The sequence below is a fragment of the Corvus cornix genome, chromosome 6 (assembly GCF_000738735.6).
Source record: "Corvus cornix cornix isolate S_Up_H32 chromosome 6, ASM73873v5, whole genome shotgun sequence".
NCBI classification, from domain to species: Eukaryota; Metazoa; Chordata; class Aves; order Passeriformes; family Corvidae; genus Corvus; species Corvus cornix.
The window spans coordinates 19,663,683-19,689,570 of NC_046336.1; the positions used below are offsets into that span (position 1 = coordinate 19,663,683).

The 25,888-nt window shown below is 38.4% G+C and overlaps 1 protein-coding gene across 4 annotated transcripts in view; it reads right to left on the bottom strand.

Annotated features, from left to right (window-relative positions):
- GBF1 (golgi brefeldin A resistant guanine nucleotide exchange factor 1) overlaps positions 1-25,888 on the bottom strand; it is a 106,572-nt gene that overhangs the window by 75,056 nt on the left and 5,628 nt on the right. For all 4 annotated transcript variants that reach the window (XM_039553648.1, XM_039553647.1, XM_039553645.1 and 1 more), the window contains exons 2-3: positions 25,681-25,787; positions 24,313-24,379 (exon numbers count right to left, since the gene is read on the bottom strand). In XM_039553648.1, the coding sequence (XP_039409582.1) occupies positions 24,313-24,379; positions 25,681-25,787 (174 nt within the window). The remainder of the gene's footprint in view (positions 1-24,312; positions 24,380-25,680; positions 25,788-25,888) is intronic.

Consider the following 25,888-nt stretch of genomic DNA (forward strand, 5'->3'; position numbering starts at 1 on the left):
AAAATTAAACGTAAAAACTGCCAGTAAGGAAATCTCTCATTTCAACATACTTCAACAGGCCACATAGAAAAAAACTAGCTTTTCAGTTTGACACCACATTAGATCTAAAAGAAACACAGATATAAATCCTCAGGGTGTGTACCACAGAATTCCTAAGAAACTCTGGAAAGTTAATTCTGTGCTTCCAACACCCATACCTGTAAAGTAGCAGCAATGTTTCCTCTCTCTGCTCTGTGCCTCTTTAAACTGAAACATTTATGCATTAAAAACAACTAGCTTAACCATAGGTGGAGCTTCTGAGAGCTACAAAGTATGGATAATATTATTAAAATGAATATTCTAAAGCAGTAGCTCACACTGATTTAACCAATAGAGTACAATTACTCACCAGATTGCTATAAACTATTTTCATTGAAATCACTGTTGAATACAGTTCTGCATCTATTACAAACCTCTTACTGTTGCTTTTCAGACTCCCAATGTACTATAACCAAAAATTTGAGAACAAATGGACTCCACTATATTAGAGCTGATTGCAACTCCGTAATATGAATAGCATGAGGGAGGATCTTTGCTCAGCAGATGAACTCCTTTTCTGTATAGTTCCTTTCTTCAAATGCATAAATGGAGGAATAACTGTTTTGATAAGGAAAACAACTGCCTCACAGTTTAAGTAACTACTTAAAACAAAAAAGCTTGGAAAAAAAAAACCCCTAACCACTCCATGTGTGTATTTTTATCTAAGTATATTCCCCAGTAACTGGAAATAGGGACTGTCGAAATTCTTCCCAATTATTCTGCTCCCATTAGCCTATAAAAATCTGCAGCTGAACCATGGTATGAGTGATAAGTAGTCCTAAAAATCAAAGCAATACTACTTCATTATTCAGAAGCAGAACTGCTTGGATGTATGCTGAAGAAGTAGAATATCTGTTCCTCAGTTCCAGTTAAATCCCTCTAGTATTCAAGAAGAGGAGGCATTCAGTCCTCTTTGCAAACAAAGTGGACATCAGAGGAAAGCATTAATGTACAATTTGAGGACCCACCAATACCTACTCAATCACCTCTTTTCTAAGCAAGAGGAACGGATACAACCTAATGAATAAGAATGAGACATTCATTAGGGTTTTGTTTACACATTACTATTCAATACTAACTTTCAAAATGAACAATGATAAACAAAAGAAAGATAATCTATACATGGTATTATGCAGAAAAGCTGCTGTGCTTTAAAATCACCTTCTCCCTTAAAACAAATTAACATTTAAAGTATGGATAAATTTTTAGTGGGGAGTAAAGTGATTGCTTACAAAAGGAGCTCAGGGTGGGGGGAATTACTTGCACACAATACAACAATAGTGCAAAGATAACAGAAAACTGGGTATTTTCATGCATAAATAAACATATTATTGTCGCATCCTCTGCATGACTTGCATTTGAACATCTAATTTAACAATAATCTTTAGAAACTCTAGGAAGAGTGGAAAAAACAACACCTGTAGAATTCTAATTTGAGGGCAAAAGTACATACTCATCTTTACTTTTATATGCTGTCCTTCATCTCACACTTTTCCTTTCATTACTTAGTCTGCCTACCAATACACATTCAGTGCTACAAAACACCTTACTGGCACTCAAGACTAGAATGAAAACTTATTTCTATTTGCCTGCAGGCTGTACACAGGCAAACCACTGATTCTGTCTAGCAAAAAAAAAAAGTTAAATTAGGAAGGTACCCTTAATCAGTACCAGGACTGCTGGCCTCAGTCTCTCTTCTCTCTCCTCCACTTCATAATGCCTATTATCTAACTGAAAAGGAAAACTTTGATCCTAATGGTTTCCGACACCTGATGAGAATAAAGAAACACAAAGGGACCTGGTGATGTGTTATTTAACGCATGATTGTTTTAATAGGACTGTCTAATTTTTAGAGGCACAGGGCCCATATCCAATGCCCCTCGCAGCAACCCATCAGCTATTTGCCACATTCCATTCACCACATCACATGATTGCATTATTGGCAGTTCCTGAAGGTTAGTTTAATCAACTTTTGTATACTATGATAATTTCCTGGGTTAGAAAAGGTTAATTAGAGGCAGAGCTAAGAGCAGAACAATTTGCTATATTTCAACATTACAAAGTTTTTGCTGGTCACAAAAACCTAAGCTAACTATGAATTACAACCATTTACACAGTATTACTGTATTTTTCAACCTTGTATCTCTCAATATGTTATACATTGGTGTCCTTAGCCTAATTTTCTCAAATGTGACATTTAAGACACAGACTGACATGGTGACTTTTCTAGCTTCCATTCCTCTAAATATGAATTCACCTAAATATCTTTTTGGTGGGTATCCAAATCCTTTAACTCAACATGAAATTTCTGCATAGAAGTTGGCTGCTCAGGGAGAGCACCTGTTACCTCCTGTAACAGGTTACCTCCACTGCTGTATCCATCCACAGCTCACGCTGCAGAAGTTTCAGGTCACTAAAGGACAACTTCTTTTTTAAAGCCTTTATGTCTAGGTTAGCTAGATTTCCTATCACCAAGTTTGAAAAAGTAATCTTCCATTAGAATCCAACTCAGCTGATGACAAAACTCCTACATCTCCATTTTTAATCAATTCCAGTGTAAAGAAGCTTACTGATAAATTCTCAGAAATCCACTCATATTTGTTACCCTACACATTCACAGAGGGCATACTGAATTTCTTGTCACAAAGGAAAGCAATTAAGTCCTAGCCTTCATTTTTAAACTTAGCCTTAAGAAGGAAATGGGAGTTAGTATTTGTCCTGACAAAGCAGGCATGCTACAGTTATTTGGGGTTGAAGGGGGAGGAAGCACTACTAGATCAGACAATTTTTTTACTTGCAATGGTAAAGTAGTAAAATAAGTACTCTTCTGACACAAACTCGTCCCATATATCAGTCTTCAGACTGGATTTTCCTATCAAGAAAATAAAGTCCCTCCCATCAATCCTCCCTCCTCAAGGTAGTTTATATACAAGCTTCAAAAACTTAAAGCAAAATTGCCAACATGAAAACTCTTCCTGTTCTGTAAAAGAAGTAATTCTCCAGGCAGCTGGTAGAGTACTTCTCCTTACCACCAAGTCTAATTCCATCCTATCATGATATAAACCAAAATCCATCACCAAGTAATCTGCCTGATAAATTCCATGCCTGCTATTTCAAATACTGACTGCTCAGATATCACCAACCACTGTGAACCCAAGGGATTTAACTAAAAATTGTGAGAAAGACCCTCAGCATGAACTAAGAATGATGAAGCCAGATTTCGTTATCCTAGAAATTATGAGCCTCCATGAATGCTAGAATTTGTTTGCTATAACTAACAGCAGATGAAATACAAGTGCCATCCAGAACCAGGGGATACACAGTACAGCAGAGAGTCACATTTCCTTTCTGACGCAGGGAAGCAGCCAGCTAAGGTTAAAATGTGTTACAGAAGAACAAAGTTCCTGTTTCCCCACTGCTTCACTCACCACAATCAGAATTACTACCACTCTGATTTATACTACCACCAAAGCCCCACACAGCAGTCCAAGTGCCCAGCGATTGCCATTCAGCCTCTTGCAAACCCTACAGGTCGGAGTTAATGCCGCTATCCAGCGGTTACAGTTCAGAAGCTGGTTTTGGATCCTACACAATGCTTCCCTCAACACTCCAGAGACCCCAAACCTGATTAATTACATTTGCCTGGGACCCTCCATCCACCCAGCATATTGTTGAAAGCTGTTGAAGCAGGGCAACAGTTGCAACCTTCTTCACACCAGGCATAAGCCAAACTTGTCACTCCCTGTTTAAAGTGCCATTAACTGGCCAGATTTACAGCTCCTAACCAGCAGCTCAGAAGCAGCGCATTGTAATGACTTCTACTAATCACTGTAATTTGCCTCAAGTCTCGTGGAAACTTGGGAGTCTTTTGCTCCTTCCAGTCTGAATTACACAGATAACAACATTTCATCCCAAAAGACTACCTCTTTGCTTCCAGCCACAAGTATTTCAAAGCCCACAAAGGGATCAGAATTGTACATTTGTCTCTGATTCAGGTAACATGAGCAGCAGCAAGAATTATGCTACCATTTCAATAGTTTGATTTATGTACCGAAATCAAATGCTCAGTTATTAAAAAGCCTAAATTAAAAAAAAAAAACCCAAACAGAACAACAAAACAAACAAACCCACTAGCACCCCACCCCCCAAAAAAACCAACAAAAGAAACCAAAAAAAAACACAATAAACCCCAAACCTTTAAAATTTAAACCTTCCATGTTACCTGATCGGCTAAAAGAAAATTTACTACTATCCTTTCTACACCTGGTCATTTCTCAATCCTGGAACATCCTTTAAACAACAATTTACACCACATTTTTCTTTACAGACATCTATTACTAATAGAAGGGATTCATTAATGTGATTCAACATTCAAAAAGGAAAATTACAATATGTCCTTTAAACGTCTTCAATAGATGCAAGACATCTCCAAGCAGGTGAGAGATGTGACCAGGATGAAGGTGATAAGTCACATCAGGCAGCCTCTGAAGTTACTTAAACACCAAGGAAACCTTCCTATTGGTCTTTCAAAGGGCAGTGGGTGGGGGTGTCATCCCAAACATTTTCCAAGAAAGGCAACAGGAAAAAGTTACTCAAAAGAGATAAATTATGTATCTCATTGAAATAAATTGCATCCCACTTTCTAACACATTAACAGATTAATCCTTTACGCTTCCAGACAGCTCATTATCCATGTAGAAATCATCTTCTCTCCTATGGCTTATTTCAAGTTACATCTGGCCTGTATTATCAGCATAATCAAGACTCTGCAGGCCAGGTTATCTATACAAAAGGCAATTACCTCTTGTTTTAATTTTATTCATGCCTTTTTAGTTAGCTGTTACCTTAATGCCTGCCAAATGGCCTTCCCCACCATTTTTCTGAGGCTTCAGAAAGTTGGATGGACTGCATTTAAACTGATCTTTGAAAAGAAAAAAAGGAAAAGCCTCTGAGATACCAAAGTATCTTAATGCAATGACCAAGGAGGACAAACTTTATGCACTTTACTTTCCTTCCCTCTCATTCTGACTGATTAACCGTGACCTCATGTTTAAAATTGCTACTCGGGTCAAACCCTTCTGAAGGCCGGGCTCGCCTATAAAGCACCAAGGTTAATCTTCAACAAATTCCATTACAGTCCCTTCAGCTATTCTAGCAATGTTGCTTGAACACGCTTCCTCCACAGACCAGGTCTTTTTCCAAGGTGGTGTTAGCTGTCTTGTTATTTTGAGAAAGCAGACTGTGTCCTTTTCTTCAGCCCCCATACACAACCCTTCTCATCCTGAACAATATGGAACGCAACACAGGCTTTGCCCGCTCCAAGAACGAGGGGTATAAACGCCGCCGTACAGTCACTAAGCACAGTGACAGGCTTGCTTGTGCTGGTGTCCATCTTAAGTCATCCTTGCCTACCACACCTTTTCACTTAGCAGCCAAAAGCCATTTGCACAGGAGAGATGCAGAGTTAACACATTATTTAAGTAGTTGCCAAAATGCTTCTTCATTAGCCAGCCTTTAAGCATCCTCACTAGGCTAGCAGACAGCATAATAAAATACTTTTGACCATCACCTTTCTGCTTCAGAACACCAAGCTCAAGGATGAAATAGGATTCTAGTGTTGAGATCAGTCAGAATCAAGACCTTTTTTCTAAGCAGTAGCAACAGGCACAGCCTCAGAGGTCAGTCCCTAGGGCTCCAAAACAACTGTTTGCCACTCTCATCATGACACTGAGAACTTTGCAAGAAGCAACCAGCTAAGTCTGCACCTACTAGCCAATTTAAATTTAACCCAGTAGAGAAACTCTTGGCTAGCTGTAGAACAAGTCCAGAGAAGTGTCCTTGCAGTAGTTTAAAAGAAACCCATATTATTATTAAAGTAAGCTGACGCTGATCTGTGCTAAAATATTTGACATTTTTCTTTATTCTTCCCCAGCACCAGATCCCAGTCTAACTACTTCTGCTGTCTCAGGCATGTTAAATCCAGTAAACATGCTAAGTCGCGAAAACAGCTCTGTAAACTCTCCTCCCTGCCCCAAACTTTTGCATCAATACACAAAAAGCACACAGGAAAAGCATCCTTGAAGTGATCTACACTGTGTCACTAGCTGTGATGGAAAGGAACTGTAAGATACAGATTGTGAATATACTGCATATCTGCACTGTATGAGGCTGGATATTGTATCAACAAAATTTAGCATGACTGACACAAACAAAACTGCCTTATGCATAACTCTACACAAAACATGCTATGTAAGCTGAACGACTTCTGGACATCCAACAGCAGATATCATACACATATATAAGTACAGTGACAGTGGTTAGGGTCACGGTTCTTATTCCCAGCTAGCACAGATGTGCTGACAGATGTAAACAGCACAGGTAAAATTGAGGAGCAGATAGACTCACTCTGGAGAATCCTGCTGTAATGAAATAAGCACTAAAGATTCTGCCCAGCCTAGACTTTGCAGCTGTCTGCTCCACCTTCCTCCAAAAGCATCAACTGGTACAACAGACTTAAACCAAGCAAACATATGGCCACTCCCCAGCTATCTCAGTATGAAATCCAACAGATGATAAAAAGGTACAACTCCTGACCATTGTTCCAATGCTGAGAGATTTTTTTTAAACGGGTAATTACCCAACAAGAACTCCACCCTGCCAGCATAGCATTCTGCTTATCGGAATGATTTGCAATATTGTATAAAACACAACAGTATGACCTGCCAGATCTCATCTGTCAACAGCTTTAGTCTACAGAACCTAGTCTGGGTAAGACAAGGAACTTCCCACTCCTAAACCTTTTCTCTTCACCCACACTGAAGAAAGGTAAGGATGAGGACTTCACAGCTACTGATGACACTGACTAGCTCTCCACAGCCGAAAACCCCTATACAAAGGGGATACAATACCTAGTCTTCATTCACATCCCAAAGATCAACAGCCCATCACATAGCTTTTTCAAAGCTGAGTTGCATGTAAAACCAAAATATAAATAGCTTCAAGAGGGTTTAACAATGCAGACTCGTTTACTTCAGTGACTGGATCAGAACCGCAAAGGCTCAAAAATTCTGCTGTTTCACCAGAAAGGACTAGTGCTAGACGAGCATGACCAGGCACACAGCTCTTCAGCCTTGAGCCCGATGCCCAGGAGCACCCAGGGCAAGATGCAGGACACTGCTCTGCAGCTTAGAGGACACCAGTGATCCTGTGAAGCCTGCCCACTGAGTGACACAAAGAGATGAAATTTCTACCATGCATTCCCTGTGCAGTGCCAAGGGTTAACATTCAGATGGCAGATTCAGTTTTGAGAGATACATCTCTGAACTGAATTTAGGTTCAGAAGGCTTGTACTGAGCTTTATGTGCTTCTGAATTCTGGGGTAACTCTTGCTCACTAAACACTGGTATTTGTATGAATAAAAATGAAGGGATTTAACAAATCTTGTTCCTGCACACAGTTGTCAAAAAAATCTGACCTTTAGAACAGGAAAAAGAGGGGGGATTTAAAGGTTTAAAGAGGAGGCAGTGGCTGCCTGATGTATAACAAACCTTTGAAAAATTATGAACCAGTGAAAATCCCCTACAGGTCCCAACAAAATGTGTCCAATTTGCATTCCTGCAAGTCTTCCATACACACCACTCTTTGCCTGTGTGTACACAGGCAAATAAATCCCTAGGAATAATACAACTGGGACCTGAATCTGATCTCTGATATATTATTGCTCCAGAGTTCCATTCCAACCTTCACAAATGGCTTTTTTTTGTTCCAGATAACTAAATCAAAGCAGTCCTGATAAGCTTTCAAAGCAGGGAATGTGAGGAATGGTTTAATGAATGTTACAACTCAACCTATTACAGACTACAGAGCATTACAGAAGACAGGGGAGAAAAAAAAGCACATATGACACTCATGTCTGGAAGTCTCATAAATTCAAATCCAGAAGCACCTGCCTTTCTAAGTCCCTTTATATTGAGCCCAACAAAAACTCAGTGCTGACTGTGCAGAAGACCATAAAGAATGGGAAGTGAGAAGAACCGTGTCAGACAAATACAAAGGGTTTCCTATTGAAAAGTTACGTTAGTTCTAAGTTTGACACAGAAAGGGTTTACATGGGAACAGACTGAAAAAAAAAAAAAGGCATGAACAGAAAGTAACAGCAAAAGAGAAAAAGGGAACAGGAGTCATGGAAGACAACGCTAAAAAAATTTTGGAAAAGCATGCTCTTTTTGCAAAGCAGCTTCTGTGGCATTTACAAGGGCCCTAAGTGCTGTTTATGCCCTACAAGAAACTCAGGCAGTTTCTTCACATATCAAACTTCAGCTATGCATGCATAAGGTGCACATGAAAGGTCTGTACGCTGGTCCCAAGTTCTGCCGTGTTTTCACTGCTTTTTCTATTTCTAAGCATTAAATGATTCTTCTCTTAGAACCAAAAATAAGATTGCAGCACAAGTGTTTTACAACTGCTGGTTGCAGCTAATAAGGTTCTGTGCAGCTAAAGGTTGTGGGCTCAGACTGAAAGACTAAGTTAAGCTAATACTTCAGCCAATTTTCATGAAGTGAAATTTCAGCTCAGAACATACCAGACACTAAGGTATCACTTGAAAGAAATTATCAACTCGCCTCCCACATACTTACCACCTAAAAGGTGCTCTTGAGGACATCAAGAACAAAGCAACTATGCTCCCACTTAGATTCGATATACCTCCATGTTCCTGTTTACTCCTTTCATCATCTAATGATGTGCATTCTTGTCCCAGAATTAGTAGTTACAAGAGCAGAAAATTTTGAAGGCTTCCAATGAAACAACCATCTTCCTCATACAATCAAACAGCTGAGATTATGAGAACAGGTTAGCAACTCAGCATTTACTATCACAAAAAAGGTTTAAATACCATATACTTTAGTATTACCTGGACAGTTGCAACTGAACTGTAGAATGCAGAATAGTTATACTTACAGGGATTAAATGTTTCCTATTTCCATGACAACACCTAGCAACACAGCTAGATCACAGTTAAAAGTAATTCTACAGCCACCCTGAATAAATCACCATGCAGACACATCCAGAGCAAAGCCACTCTTATCATGGAACAGTGGTCCCAGAAGGAATCCCTGCAGAAAAAAGCTCCAGTGGAAGAATTTTAAGTATTCTAGTCACTTTCCTCAAAACAGCAGGTCCAAAACCTTCTTGCATATACCTCCCAATACTACTCCGTATTTCTTGCACATAATACTTTGCAATTTCAAAGCCCTTTACAAATAATCACCTTGTGCTTTGGTCCTTCTAGATTTCTTTCAAATTTAAGTAACTGCAGTTCTTTTTAATATCACAGTCTGATTCTTTTAATACACTTTTAATGCACTGTAGACAATTTCAGCTTCTTGCCTTTGGTTCAGAGAAGAATTATGCCATTTTAAAACAAGATGTAAATGTCAGGGGAAGGAACAACAGATAATATATTCTGAACATAAATTATGCCTGATTTAATTTCTGCTGCTAGATACCTGATTAAAAAGTCTTTTGTTGTCACTCATATTGACAGCTGATGCAATAAAACAAACAACACTGTACTGGTACCCAATGATCACAGAGCACAGGTGCCTCTTGATGTGAAATTTCACCTGAAACATGAAGCTTAGCCCTTTCACTTTTATTCCAGGGTGAAACTGGCAAAGGAAAAATAAAATGGAATAAAGAACTAGATTAAAAGGGCACTGACGAACAGCATTGAAGAGAAAGAGAGACTTCTACAGGGTAGACTTCAAATCTCAATTGCTGGAATCCGGAACACTTGGAATAAGAGGCATGCATGCGGACAATAGTGCAACAATAAGTCAAACATTGATGATTTGTTTCTGCTTACAGAACTGTTCCAGCTGCTGAAATCTACATTGCAAAAGGCCTAGGCAAGCCAGGCGTGCTATGTAACATAACTAGTAAATGGTTACAAGTCTTGAGTTGGCACTATGAATGAGAAATGGCAAGGCTTTTTCCCTGCCTATGTCATGACATACAGTATTTGGACCTGGTACAATCAGAAGAAATAATGAATTTATCCTGGGGGCTTACAGATATTTTTGAAGAAAATTGTACATTGACAAAATTGTACATTGACAAAACAGTTAACTTAATCAAGGAGTTTTTACTCAAAAAACACAGAATCCCATCTCTTACCCTACTGCTTGTAACTACAGAAAGTTTTTGGACAACCTTTAGTCTGAATCAGTTGCATCCTCCAGCAAACTATTCATTTTTTCCTAAATGCCAAAGAAAATTCAATATTGGTTAAGCTCTTCAGACTTCTGAGGACAGAAATTTAAGTTTATTATATGGAAGTTTGTGAGACAGTTTTCAGAACAGACTTATTGCTCAGTGAAAATGTTAGCATTCATGTAACACTTTTTACAACTATAGTTATCTACCCCCAATGCCCTTGGACACAAATTCCCTGCCTCCACATTTGCGTGGTATGCTGTGCACCTGTTGGCTGCTCACCCCACCCCAGACACAGCCACATCACAGGGCACCAGACTGAGCTCACTATGGTGGGAAGCAACATAAACTCTCAGGAGTAACCTCTCGGGAAAGGCAACAGAATCAGTAACTACCCACACACAGCCACTGTGCACAAAATTGTTAGGGTTTCTATCTTCAATAAGTTCTTGAGCAAGTCGATGAATGAAACAGCCCACCGCACTAGGAAAATGCTGCATTTTCCAATCTGTAGTAATCTCCAACTTCCCTTGATAAAACTTAAAAGAATCTGTAATTTACTGTTACATTTGATACTGCCTGCCTCTGTTATGATTTTAATTGTCATTGCCCATGATTATGCCTTTCTCTGTAAAATACAGTCTATATTGATATGCCTGCATAGACTTCTCTAGGCCACCCGCTAACACAATTCATTCAATTTTCTCTGCAAACAGTATGATTTGTGTTGAGACTTTAACCATTATCACAATACTTCAAGAAGCTTTATGGCTTTGCCAATCAGCTTTTGCTGGAGGAAAGCCTTGTGACTGGCTTTTTCTATCCCTGCTCATTTACCTATATATCGACTGCCAACAAAGACAGGAATTTTAGAATATGGGCTTTCAACCCATTTTCAAGGAAGGGGTTGGTGGTTGTTTGCCTGGTTGTCTGGTTGCTTTCTGGAACCATGTGGCTTAGAAACAATTTTGCACCTAAGCAGAAGTCAGATTTCTTCAGTATAACCATGTCCTGAAACTCTGGGGGTTACTTTTCACTGTTTATGTCCCTGCCTCTAGACCAAAGTGTGTGCCACTACTATTTAAACACCATAGAAAATATTTGTATCGGTTCTCTATAGCTGTTTCTGCCAATTTTACCATTTCTGATAGCACTTCCACCATAAGAACATATGACAGCAGAACATGGCAAGTACATCAGAGCCTGCTGTTACCTCAGTTATGCTGAAAGAAATAGGTATGCCTCAGAAATATAGGAAATTGTTATTCAGGCAACAGACAGACAGCACTTCCTTTCCCAGAACAAACTGTCTCCTGCCCTGACAACCCATTCCTGCTATATTTACCCAACCAAATTTTGCCAGTGATATATTTCCAGATGCACTTGAGCCACATGTCCCTGTCAGTCAGACCAAGCACAGAGGAATCTGAGCTCCTAGAAATCACTAGATGTTAATCCATGCTTCCTCTCTTGCTTGCCTGTAGAGTTAAAGGAGACAAAATGTGTAAAGCATTATTCCCAGTTTATTTTGGAAGCAGGGACAAGAGGTGCTTCATTTGATACAGCTATTTACTTCAACTGCTTTCTTTATGGCTGACAGAGACACCTGAACAGTTAAAAACAATTTAAAATGTGAAACATGAAGTTAAAATTAACTGGCTGTTTCAACCAATTAACACTGGGTGTCTAGCAAGAAATTGTAAGACTCTCTTAAAAATTCTCGATGCTTAACAAGGAGCTTACTGCTCTAATCTGCCATGGGAGAGCCAATTACTCATCCAGAAAAAAAAAAAAATCTGTGCCATTTTTGCTGGAGAAAAGCAACACACATCAGTTCTAGATTGTGGATAGTTCAATTTAAGAATGTTGACCAGCTAAAATTAGTTGAGTTTTGGAGCAGTAAGAACAAGGTCTCATGAATGATCTGAGCTAAGCCACTTCACTATATTAACAGTTATATTCTTCCTATATTCTTCCATATACTTCTGATCCCATGCTATCTCCTCCTAACTACACAGCGAGGTTCTCTTATATTCGTAATTTTATAAAACACTTAACACGCAACTTCTGATAACTTTGCTCTTGTTGAATTTCTCCCTGAGATCCTTTGAGGAAAGGAACAAATAAACTCTCTTCCCACCTCCATGTTGCTAAAAGATGATCTTCACAGCTCCTGCATCAGTATTACTTTCATTTCAAAGTGCATTTTTTGAGATTATAGCAATGGGAGAAAAACAAACCAACCCACCCCATTCAAAAATATCCAACCGACCAAAAAAAACCCCAAAAAACCTAAAAAAATTACCCCAAAACCACAAATCCAACCCCACAACAAAACCAAGGGAAAAAGAAATCCACTAAAAAATCCACTTGAAAAATCACCACAAAACAACAAAGTAATTTCTCAGAATTTCATTAGCAAGAAGAGATTGTCGTCACATTGGTGGCTAGTCAGTGGAACCAAGGTATTTCTCAGTTCTGGGTACCATGACTCTTCCAGAGACAGCAATGGGAGGTTAAACCATTGATGCAAGAGAAAGAAGTGAACAAAGGAGATGAAAGGGTTTAAAATGGTAAATATCCTTCCTTTGGCTCCCTCCGCCCCTTTTCTGGAAAGCACAGACAGGCAGTTTCAACTTTTCCACCCTTTACTTAACTGGCTTAACAGAGGGTCCTAACAGGGCACAAGGAAGCTTTTTAAAATAAAAAGCAGAAGTTGAAATCAACTGTGGCCATATCAAAACTCATGGCCAGGCCAATTTTATTACTCAAGGTGGAATTAAAAACCCCTGTAGCCTTCTTTTAATAGCAGATTCACATAACAAGACCTCTTCAACTAGCTGGATGGAGGCAGATTCTTCAGAACAAAAGCACTTTTGACCCATTTTTCTCAAACAAACAAACAAGCAAACAAACAAACACACACATCTAGGTTTGTACCCAAAAGCAGTACTATTTAAGGACAAGTACACCCTTTAGATCAGTCCAGATTAATTTCACTACAGCACTAAATCTTTAAAATTTTAAAATGTTTTTGCTAGAGAGATTGTTCCTGCTTCCTTGAACCCTGTAGTGTTTGCATGTTTTCTTGTACCCATTCCTTTTCAAATCTGCAACATTGGAACACTTTTCAAGCATCTGACTAACACATGATACAACAGGAGTGCAGACCAGCACAAGGAAGAAAAGGAGCACCTTAAAGGTGGAATTGAAAGATGTTAAAAAAAAATACTGGCCAGAGCTGAGTACGATCAAGTGAAATGTGGTCAAGATATGAACTGCATTACATGTAAGAGTCTATTAGCAGCCTCATACAGCTGCTCAAATTCAGGCATCTAATACAAGGATGTGAACAGCTGGTACCATCACCTGCTATTCCTGCAGAGTGAAAGGGAGTGTGTGACCTTCCGCTGGAGCACATGGGCCTCATGCATGTGAACAAGGACCAGTACAGGCTGCAAAACTCATAGCATTAAGAACGTACAAGAAGAAAAAACCTACAATTTAAAGGCAGCTGAATGAGAATGAACTGCCCTTTCAGATTTCTAACGGATTGTTAATAAAAGTGAAGGGAGAAACTGTTTGCAAAATTTAACCTGATGTTGTCTGTGACACAATGCTTAAAAGGTCAATAGTTACCAAATAACCATTAAGTTAAGCGTTCCAGGATGCCTGTGATGGTCTTCCTCCTCATTATTTAATAATACATTTCTTCAGCAATTTACTTTCTCTGAAATTTCTTTATTTTTTCCAACTCTTGAATTACCATTCAGGTACTGTTAAAGTCCTATTGCTTTCTACAATGTCTGAATATTTTTATTTCTTCCTCTCCTATGTTTCCAACACTCCTGGCAAAGCCTTTTCCCCAAGAAAGCGCTAGTTTTTTTATTTGCCAAACATGGATGTTTCTTCCCTTATTCTTCCCTTTCATTAAGAAACAGAAGCCTTCATGATGAAAGTGTTCAGACTCCTGTACCACACAAAGAAGATACATGCTTTCAGAAAATTTTGTTGTTTAGAACTTAGCTCTTTGCCAAATCTAAATTAGTACTTCTGTTTCAACTGAAAAAGTCTCTTCCTGTTGACCATATTTTAACAGACTGGGAAATATTTGAGCACATATATATCCTGTATCTTAGTGTTCATCATCAACAATGCCACCAAAGTAAATATTCCCAGGACTGTGTTCTCCTCCTCCCTGTACCAGCCTGATCACATCTGAAGTGCTAACCTCAGGCTGAGGCAGGATGTATTTAATAGAGGAAAGCACAGAAGTGAAATCTGACAGTGCTTGTTAGATTTTAAATCTGACTTAATATATTTGCACTTCAGATAGTCAAAACATTTTTTTTTTTCAGTAAAAGCTGAATATGTAAAGAAAACATGGTGTTTCTGAATGAAAAACACGAAAACCTCAGACTGAAGGGAAAACCAGCTAATGATGGCTCCTGGATGCTATCATGACAGTCATCTTCATTATTACGGAACTGTTACAGGCCACTATAAACTGTCTAATCCCACCCTGAAGAACATCCAAGTTGCTAAGTGCAGTTACTAAATATGCTTACATAAGCAACCATATTTTACCCCTGCCACTCATTTTATTTCTACAACAAAGCTCCTCCCATAGGCTATAGCCAGACCTAATAGACCATTCTCTTTCAGTACACCATGGTCAAGGTAACAACCACATCTTTATTTATTTCAATGATTCCTCATATTTACAACTTGACCCTTGAATTATTTAGGCAGTTAATCAAGCTGTAAGCGGAATCTAATTCAACAGCCACTTTGCAGACTTTGTCACTGCATCAAGAAAAAATATAATTTCATGAAAAGTAACAGGGCACAAAGACACATCTGAACAAAAAAATTCCTCCCAGTATCAAGCTAAACATGATTAAAAGAGAAGAGCACTGTTTTGAAGTATCTCATCTCATTTAAGTAGCACGAGCTTTGAGAATTATTTACAGTCATGCAAGCACTCAGACTCCTGCACCAGCTTACACTTTCTGAAAAACTCTCTAAATTACACCTTCAATATGTCTAGGAGGAAGTTTCAGCTTACAGATACAAGGACAGAACTGGAAAACAGAACTTCTTAAGTGCTTGTATTAGGGTACAGATAGAGGCTCTAACAATCAAAGAACCCCCATCACTGGAGAATTTAACATATTCAGCTAAAAAGCGTTAATGAAGTACACCCCTTGAGTACTGCAATTGTGTAACTGCAATTACAGTGCAAAATACATTAGAGTAAGTTGTTTATCGATCTGTTCATTTTAACAGGATAGCTAAAGCCAGTTATCACCTCAAACTTTACTTCTATGGCATATATGTGCAAATTCTCATTAACATATTTTACTTTTTCATTTCTACTCACCTCACACTGGGCTGTTTTTGTCATAACATCTCACGTATTCTTCAACTGTCACAAAACTATACACCTGCTCTTTCTTTCACAACATGTTGAATACAACAGCGGTTTGAACTGACAAGTTTTAACGTCACAACTGCACCATGCAAAAAGCACAGACATATTAACTTCAGAAAGTTCAAGAGATGAGGATTCTATATCTATCCATGCCCTTCAACTAAAGAAGAAATATCCAACTATTAAGAGTTCTGCAAGAGCAGGGTGCTTTAACACTTCCAATAACATTTCCAAGTCACATGGATAGAGTACATCACACGGTACCAGTGCAGATCTATCCATTTTCTACAATGACCACTTGATAAATGTTCCTTCTCAAGATAGGGTTTTTTATCTCCTATAATTTTGTGAAGACATGTACTGATTCACCGTCCCTAAAACATTTACATACATTTAATTCATGATTTAGCTTTCCTCACTCTTTTAGCAAAACCACAGATTTCCATTCACTCACAAAGTTCTTCCCCAGAAAGTACCTGTTGATACCAACAAAAAATCACCCACGACACTTCCAGCTCTCACTTCAGAATCCATCATATCACAAAACCTCAGACCCTACCTTTAAGCCACTGTATTGCAGACTTTATACATCAAATTTTGGGGTTTTTTGTAGCTTTGAAAAGCACTGAAAAGCAAGTTAAAATCATGTCATCTAAAAGACAACCAGAGTTTTCCTAGGACTGTATGCACCAGTTTTATATCTCTCCTGGACATAACTGCTGTCTTGTATAATTTTCTAAATACAAATTACAAAAGCAAGACAACAGATCACAGAATATTCTGAGTCGGAAGGGACCCACAAGGATCATCAAGTCCAGCTCTTGAGTGAATGGCCCATATGGGGATTGAACCCACGACCTTGGTGCTATCAGCACCATGCTCTGACCAATACTGGAGCCAGTATCATCTTGACTGTCCAGCCAACATTTTTTTAAGAACTCACAGTGAGGAGGTCCATAACACATTGGAAGATTAATTCTTTTTCTGATTGCAAAGAAAACCCCCAAAACCAAGCACAAACAAAAAATAACCCTTCAGCAATAGTCTGTACTACAACATTCAGTTAACAAGCTACAGTTACCCTAAGAAGAAAAAGCACTTACAAGTTTACCTCAAATGGACAAGCCACCAAGTACATATCCCCTCACTATTAACATTCCCTAACCAATCAATCTGCTATTTTAATAACAATGTTCTCCATTAGTCTGCTACTTTTACACTTACGTTTTAATCCCTGCCATTCTACCTCTTTTCTTACTGGCTTTTTTATTCCACACTAATTATTGAGAGAAGTAGCATTTTACCACAAATCACTGCACTATTCCCGAAGAAAAGGACACTTTGCCCAATTGTATCTTCTTTCAAACCTCTCCTTCAAACTCACATCTTGGTATAAACCATATTAGGGATCAGCCAACAACAGCCTGTTTGAATGACAAATGGAGGTAAACATTAAGAAAAACCCTCAAGTGTTTAACAACTTTGTATACATAATGATTTCTCTCTGTTGCTACCCTCTTAAGCTACAGACTCTTTGAGATAAGGAATACTTCAGTATGCTTCTTGTGTATGCATAATCAACACTTCTTGGCAGTCTTATTACGTGTTATGCAACTATATAAATATGCACCTGCACTTTCTGACACAGGCTATTGCTTCTTTGAAGTAAATCACCTCTGTGACAACATTTTTAACAGGTCAGATGGCAACTATTGAGTGAGGGGAGAAGACCAGTAAAAGAAGGAAGATGACAGAACAGAAGAGCTATATACTTAGCAAACTGCTAGTAGAATTAAGCAATTTCATGTATACTCCTCCTTCCACATAGTTTTTACTATAATGCAAATAACCTTAAGGTCTCTTAATCAGGCACAATTCCTTTTCACTACTCTTGACAAAAACAAAAACATCACCATCAAAAAAACTCACTACAAAATCTCAATGCCTGACTTAAGAGGAACCTTAGCTTCTATGGAGCATCTGGTACTGCCAGTCCACCAAATCAAACTGCAATTTATTGCCCCCTAATGTACATCCATTAAGCCATTTCCTTTATGGCTCTACTTCACACAGAAGCAGTAACTGAAGGAAATAATGGAGTGCCCAACAAGTGGGAAAGTAATTGCTCAACAAGTGTGGAACAAGAGAGAGTCAGTTGCACATCATGCACATGTGGCAGCTCTTCAGAGCCCAGCCCCACAGTGGTAACAGAAGGCTGGTGTTACAGAACAAGCCTACTGTGGGAACTCTTCCAAGCAACAGCCAGGAGTGCTTGTCCATCTAAATCCTTGGGTCCTTAAGGATTAAGGGTCAGGAAATAATTCCTTCCAACAGCACCATCTCCTGCCTGTACCTGCCAGTCATTAGCCATGCATTGAAGGAAGACTTAAGCTCCAAGCTCTAGAGTTAAACTGCACTGAAAGAACTGTATTGAAACGATGCTTAAGTGGTATCACAAAGGTTGTGGGGCTGAACTGCAAAAGGGACTTTAGGAGACATGAAGAAATACCTAGTGTGAAGACCACCTTACTGGGTTGGTTCCATTTTTTTGCTCTAGATATTCTGAGATCCACTCCACTTCTTTCAATTTTATCCATTAAGTTCCTTACTACTCAGAAACAAAAACCAGAAGATTAACACAAGAGCTAAAAAGTTATCAAATTAAGGATTCTACACGACCACAGTTTATCCCTTTCTGTCTGTTCAGTACTCGTTACAAATATCTCAATTACAAGACTCTCCTTTGCAGGAGCTCTAATTTCATTCAGTAACCTGTGTTGAAGGGCTCAATGTACAATTCAACAGAATCAATTAGAGCTCAGAGTGACACCATCCATAACCGACTCCTCACACACTCTGCATAAATGCTGTCCTGCACACAACAGAAAAGCCTTGAAAAAGTTATGGTGCCTGTCTTGGTGCATCTGTAAATCATTCTTCATCAAGGACATTCCTCCTCCTCCTTCTTCCTTTATACAGAAAATAATTTAAATCTTAAGTGAAATTATGACAATTCTCATGTTCATTTCGGGTTTGAGAAGTTCCCATCCCAGTTGCAGTACAGCTACCATTTTTAGAGCACATCAGTGTCACTCTGGGAAAATCACTTAGAAAGTAAAGCACAAGGATAGCAAGCACCTGGGAAAAGCCTGACTTCTTATTTCTCCAAGAAAACACCAAGAAAATCTATGCCAAAAATATCAATAGAGACATCTTCCCTGAGGAAGATTCAAGGACCTCAGCTATAAGACAGTTATTTGATTAATTTGATGCTACCATGAGATGAAAAAGATTAACCTCACTCAGAGTATTTGGAACTACCTGCAGCTTCAAAGCCAAAATACTGCATTGGTTTACATTCTCTGTGCAGTCGGGAGGATGTCTGCATTCATTTGGACTAGAAACTTGTTTTTAAAATGACAATTTTTACTGTATTGTCTGAACACAGTTGGCAGAAATGAAGTATGGGTTCAACCTGCAATCAAAGTATCAAATTTAAGTTGGCACCTTAATATTCATATTTCTTACAGTAAGAAAATTTGAAGAGAAATAAATTACCACTTCTGTACACAGTGTCAGGTCATTCAATATGGACTAAAATTGTATTGTCATCCACTAATTAGAGTGAGGCCAAGTTAAAGTTATGGAAGAAACCTTATTCTATCAGTTTCCTAACCTTTGTTATACCCTTTCCGTTCTTCTTTAAAAATTCATAGAGAATGCAACATAAGCTAAATGTTAGCCCGAATTGCTTGGTCTTCAAAAATACCAAGTTAACGTGTATGAATACCTGTTACTTTAAAAAAAAAAAACAAAAAAAACCAACAACAACCTTTTATTTTTTTGAGTTATCACAAGAACAGACATGATCTATAAGATCAGTGAATGTTGTAGATCTTTTATAGGAACCAGATATGCAACAGAAAAAAAAAAGCTTTAATTTTTTTCATGGCTGATCTAAATAACATTTCTATCCTTCAATGCAAACAATCTGAGAAATACCACAGTATACAGATCATCATATTTGTTATTTGCCAGTAAGTTCAGACACTTCTAGCAGAAACTCAAGACCCAAATAATAAAGAAAATACGGTATGGCTGTTACCTGCAAAGCAGTAAGCATCGCAGCACTTTACATATCACACATTCATATAGTCTAATTCCTACACTTCTTTATATAAAAACCCCAAACACAAATTTTTTCTGATTTCTTAACTTCAATGAACATACCATAGTCTATCCAACAGTACTCCAATAGCATTGAGAGGAGGCCACATATTTATATTTACTACCAATTTGCTGCTTCTTAAAACTACATCTTTCAGAAAAAGTTCAGATATTAATCCAAAATCAGGATAAAATTCCCGTATTGTTTTATACAACTGTCAGGTTTTCCACAAAAACTGAGTTTCCAGAGCTCAGACACAACAAAATGAGTGTGCAATCAAGTCTACATACCAGAAAATTGATGGCTACAGTAACAAGTATATTAAGTCAGTACACTGGGCAAAGGTTCTCTTACGGTTACAGTCATTTGACCTTTAGCCAGCTCGTAATGCCCCAGCCAACCCTCTAAAGATGGAGATTTGCAGCAGCTTCTTGTCTGAAATAAGCCATGAAAAGATTCTTCTGAACCCACTGTACAAGCATTCATTTAAAATGTCATGAATGTGCATGAAATCAGAGTGCTTCTAACAGCTTACTCTGCAGCTTCTGTTTAAATGCACCAACTCTGAACCACCAGAGGATAAAAGGACTCAAACCTTGCAGTCTGGCACTCATGGACCTAAAATATACACAAGCACCTCTTCACAGGTGTGTTTACCTAGTTTAAACCTTATTTAAATAGACTCTCGATGCACACACTTTCCACAAACACCTGCTTCTCCCATTGCAGTCATGACTTGTACAAGGCAGTTGTAGTCAGTCATTCCTGTCCTAAAGCCATCCTACACACCAGTAGGCAGCACTTCAGGCACAAAAATCCTGGTGACTGACTCATTCCCCTGGCCAGAGCAAAGCACAAATTCTGCAATGAGAAGAATAACTAGAGAAGTATCTGCTCTTACCTCTACATCATATCAGAATTCTGAAGATTTCAACAGCCAGAGAAGCATTTAAAGAAACCCAATCCTCATGAAATCATGGAAAAGCAGGTTTATAATTAATTCATATTTCCAGCTATTTGTGGTTATAAAACCTTTCTCTGCTGACCTAGAGAACATCCTAAGTTAGAACCACTCATGAAAGAGACAGTGCTCAGTTATCACTGGATGCTAAAAAGAAGCTTCCTTTTGCTGACCTAAATCCTTAACTGACAAAATGAACAAATATTTCAATGTCCAGACATATTTTTCAGGGTACTCAGCTCTCTTTAAAGAGCAGTCAAATGGAAGCTGCGGTGACAGTGGCCCTAGATCCAAACTTGTATCAATATAGGTTTTCATTAGTTTTAAAATAACCTTTGAAGATGTAGTTGTATTTCAATTTCGTATGCCTGGAAAAAGCTTGATAGTCATTGCTTCCATATGGTCATAACTCAGGACACTGTCTTCTGCTTTTTCTAAGCACTAGAAATACGCCATCAAACTTAAGCTTATTGCGCTCATCTTAGCATAGCAAGCATTCAGCTATTAAATTTATCTTGGATTAATTTACGCATCACCCAGGACAACAGAACCTCTATGTCTCCTTTCTGTTTTTCAGGCAACTACTGTCAATAATAACTAAAATACACACAGCCCACGCAAGTGTAAAAATGGCATCCAATAAATCAATTGACAGTGGATCAGAGCAGATATGCTGTTCATTTTTAAATTATTAAACTTTTTTTATAAATCTACATAAAACTGCCACAGAAATTAAGTTTCTCTATCAGAACCTTAAAGAGAAACTTTAAAATATAATTCAGGTTCAAGGCCCTTTGCTAGGTATGCTGAACTGTAGAAGTGAAGTTACTCTTACCACATCATGGCACTGTTTGTGCTGAGCAACACATCTTCTCTATATGCTTCCTCCAAGAGCACATGTAGATGTTACAACAGGATGGGATACCATACTTAGTTGCAGGCAAGCTTTCCAGTATGTAATTTAGTTACTCTTGAGGAGCAATACTTTGAAACAGGAATCGTTAGCTGCTGGGGGCATACAGTGCATCTTTATACCCTTGACCAGGGTATTTCAGCATCACAGTCATGACAGAGTTAATACCCACTAGCTCAGAGGAGAACAAAAGGTACTCCACTGCAACATGCCTAACATTTACATTGCCTCTCTTTGCTCATTAAACAGGTTTTGGTTAAATAATGAACAAACTGTATTACAGACTCCGATGAGAATTCCAAAATTATAAATCAACTGGTAAAGCCCAGAGGAGAATGAAGGGAGTGGGAGGGAAGGAAGGATAATATTGACTAATATAAAGGGCGCAGCTTGACAGTGGATATTCCTGCCACACCTGATCAAACATGCTCCATGGGGGAGGGGAAGGGAGGGAGAGAGCAAGAGGGGAGATGGGACAAGACAGCCTGAAATTTGCATCTGGAACAGATTAAAATGGGTTCTTGGGGGATTGAGAAAATACATAATATATATTACTATAAATGCAAAATTGTACTAAAAGCTAACTCAAATGTCAAAGATTACAGCTTGAATAAATTTAAATATAAAAGCAATGCGTTTCCATGAGCTAATGAAAGAGACATGAAAGGAAGGTCTAGTGAAAAAAAAAAAAAAAAATCACCAAAAAACCCCTCTGCTGGGGACTGGACTTTTGATTGCCTGGAAGATGATGCAGGAGACTCTGTATCATCCAAAGTATTGCCTGAGAACAAGTCCATGTCTAAAATGGAAAAAAGATGGAGCCCTGCAGTGATGTCCTATCTCAAGACACTAGTCAGTAAATAGCAGTCACTGAAGCTGAAATTACCTGTATAAAAGAATCCCATGTTGTCAAACCAACATGCTCTCATCCCCATATACAAGCAATTACTATCTCAGCAGGAACCATGCTTACATGATGACTAATACAAAGGGAGTCTCTGAATCTCTCAGTACGTTAAACTTTGCTTTCTCTAACATAAGCGGATAGTGAACTTGCATTTTTTCCCCCAACAAGTCAACAGCACATTGTATCTAGCTGCTCTAGATAAATGGCCAGTCCCTGACATTTACTTATACTGCATTTATTTGAGCATCCTGACATTCCCTGCTCTTGTTGATGAGAAGAGATATTTGCAATAATGGCAAAGAACTTCAGGAAGCTTATTTCAAAGAAAATTTTATCTCATAGAAGGGAGAAAAGGAAAATTTCCTCCCAAAACACCTCTGGTGACTGCACGCCTATCTTACAGAGGGTGAGTGAACTTACAAAAAATCCCACAAATCCAGACTGTCACGTAGTCCAGGTACAAGCATAACATCCAGAACAAAGACACTATCCAGAAATCCAAGCTGTTCAGGAGTTCCCTAAGATGTCATGTTCTGACAGAAAAATCCTACTTACAACCACAGGAAGTTAACCTGGCAAAGAAAAGCAAAGCATTACATTTACAGGCAGACACAAAAGAGGAAGGAATAAGGGCTTAGAACTGGCACACGTCCTCAGCACCTCCTGTCATCACTTGGAAGCAGCACTACTGTACTTCTAAGGAACACACTTTTTACGAGATTCTAGACTCAGCACTGATGCAAGAATGAACATGCATCACAGTCAGAAATGCAAAAAGCCCATCTCAAACTAAGGCTGAGTGCAGCTCAGAGGATTCATTGTAATAAAGGGACCAGAAATAAAGTTTACGTCAATCAACAAGAGAAATCCTGGGAAGAACATGCAGAATGCCATATGGAGTTTAGGATTAGCTTCACCTCCAAACTCTCAGCACATACTTGGGTTACACTTAAACAATCACTTCTGAAACTACAAAACCAGAAAATATTGGGGGAAGGGGAGAAAGATGGGTTGTGAGGAAAAAAAGTGGTCACAATACACACTACAGTCTTGTGTTCTACTTCTGTTACCAATATAGATTTCCAGTTTCTTTCAGTGCAGGTGATCACAAAGTCTTTCACTTAAAATCCAAGAGATCCAAATAGAAACAGAGGTCTGTGCTTTACTTATTACATGTTAACACATGATGAAAGCTAACAAACCAAAGAATGTGAGGAAAAAACAGAGGTAAAACCACTTTCTAAGCAGATTCTTTCCATCATTCACCGATCAGAAAGCATAAACAAAGCACAAAAAAGCAATACATGATAGTACACCAGATTTCAATATATTACTACAAGCTTCAGTATATCAAAGAAATATGCATGTTTATAAAAATAAGTGTGTGCACACACACAAATACAAATATACATACACACACTCACACATATATATCCATATAGACAGTGGCAGCAGTGGTACTTCTGTGCTAGTTTACATCGGTATTATTTGTCTAAAAGTATATGCATATTTCCTCTTCTCTCATTCTTCAATAAATGACTTCTGGATAATAAATAAGACAAATAAGTACACCTGTCCATTTATTTGCATATAACCTAGCAGGTGCACACACCCGCTGATTTCTGTAGAAGCTTACCTGTTATATTATTCAGCACTTCTTTTAGGTGGCTAAAGCTATGCAGCAGGGGATCCCTTTCTTCATCCTATAGGTTATATATAGGAAGTAAGTAATTAGTGAGGCAAACATATTCCTGAAGATAAATCTTAATAATGGGTCTGTTAAAGACCTCACCATCATATTCACAGAAGTACTGTGGTTTGAGTTTATCACTGTTAACATGTTTATACCATCAAACACAAGAGAAGCATTTTTATTTTCCGGACAGTGCTCCCCAATATCATACAGCTCAAATGTCAAACCATAGGTCCAAGACTGAGCATTCTGGTTTGGTTTTATTGTCCTTAGAAGTACTTCTGATTAGCCTTCTACTGTTCAATAAATTTCACTGCAGATCTAACTGATACCATATTGAAATGGCTCATCTGGATTTGCTATAATGTTAATCTATGCAGATTGTAATGGGAACAGAAATACAATGACATTTTATGCCATTAAAATAACTTGAAGAAAGAATCACAGTGCAATATTTATATGAATTAGCTGCATCCTTTAGCCTTAGCCTATCTTTATGATATTAAAATAAGGAGGAGCAGCAGTTTCTCCAAACTGAGTGCAGCCGCACCCAGAGCTCAGATAGAGAGGCCGTGAGCCCTAACGAAGAAATGCCTGTTAGAAAGAAAAAGGGCTCTGCCCTTTGACAAACTGAAACCACTTGTGCTGGATGACAGCCATCTGCTATTCATGCGACATTCCGAAGTGCACCACTGATACAGTGTGCCACATCCACACGTTTACACTGTGGCAGCCATAAACTCACCACAGCATGGTTAGACTTGGAAACACTGTATTTAGGGCTTTTACCAAAGCAGGTTGGAAAGTATTAACCGGTTTTAGTCAGGAATATAGATAGCAGCAACAAAACAGAGCTGAAAAGATACTATGTCATATAAAAATTTAAAAATACTCTATATATAATGATTTCCCCAATTTTTATTTCATGGCTTTCATGATGAAGACTGTCTTCTCTAAAAGAGTACAAAAGATACATAAAAACATTGTGCTAAATAAAATAACACCATATATTCAAATTCCCTCATATCCCAGGCAATAAAAGTCTAAATGAGATGATTCCCACGTGAAATACGTGGGGTTTTCATATTTACAGGATAAAAAGGTAGAAGACTTCCAGCTTTGTAGCCTTAAGTCACCGGCACATGAGAAGCCCAAAACAATGTAAGCAATGTAGAAAGTTATTCCAACTTTACTTTAAAAAGTACTATAACAAGTGCTAAAAACACTGACGTCCTTTTGCAAAGCCAAGTGGGTTCTGACAGAGGTGTTTCTACCTGCTGCTACAGATAGCAACAATTTAAGGTAACTTACCAGATGTGTGTGGGTGCTCCATCGGGCATTACGCTTTATGGCTCCCACCACTGCGTTGATTTCGCCTTGTATGATGTAAATGTTCTTATCCACCATCCTGACAATTCTGAAAATAAAGGTAATTCAAATTAATCTCTAGCCTCTCAGGGTAATTGTCTTCCTCAAATGAAATGAAGTTGACCCTAATGAAGGCAAGGCCTGCAGTGAT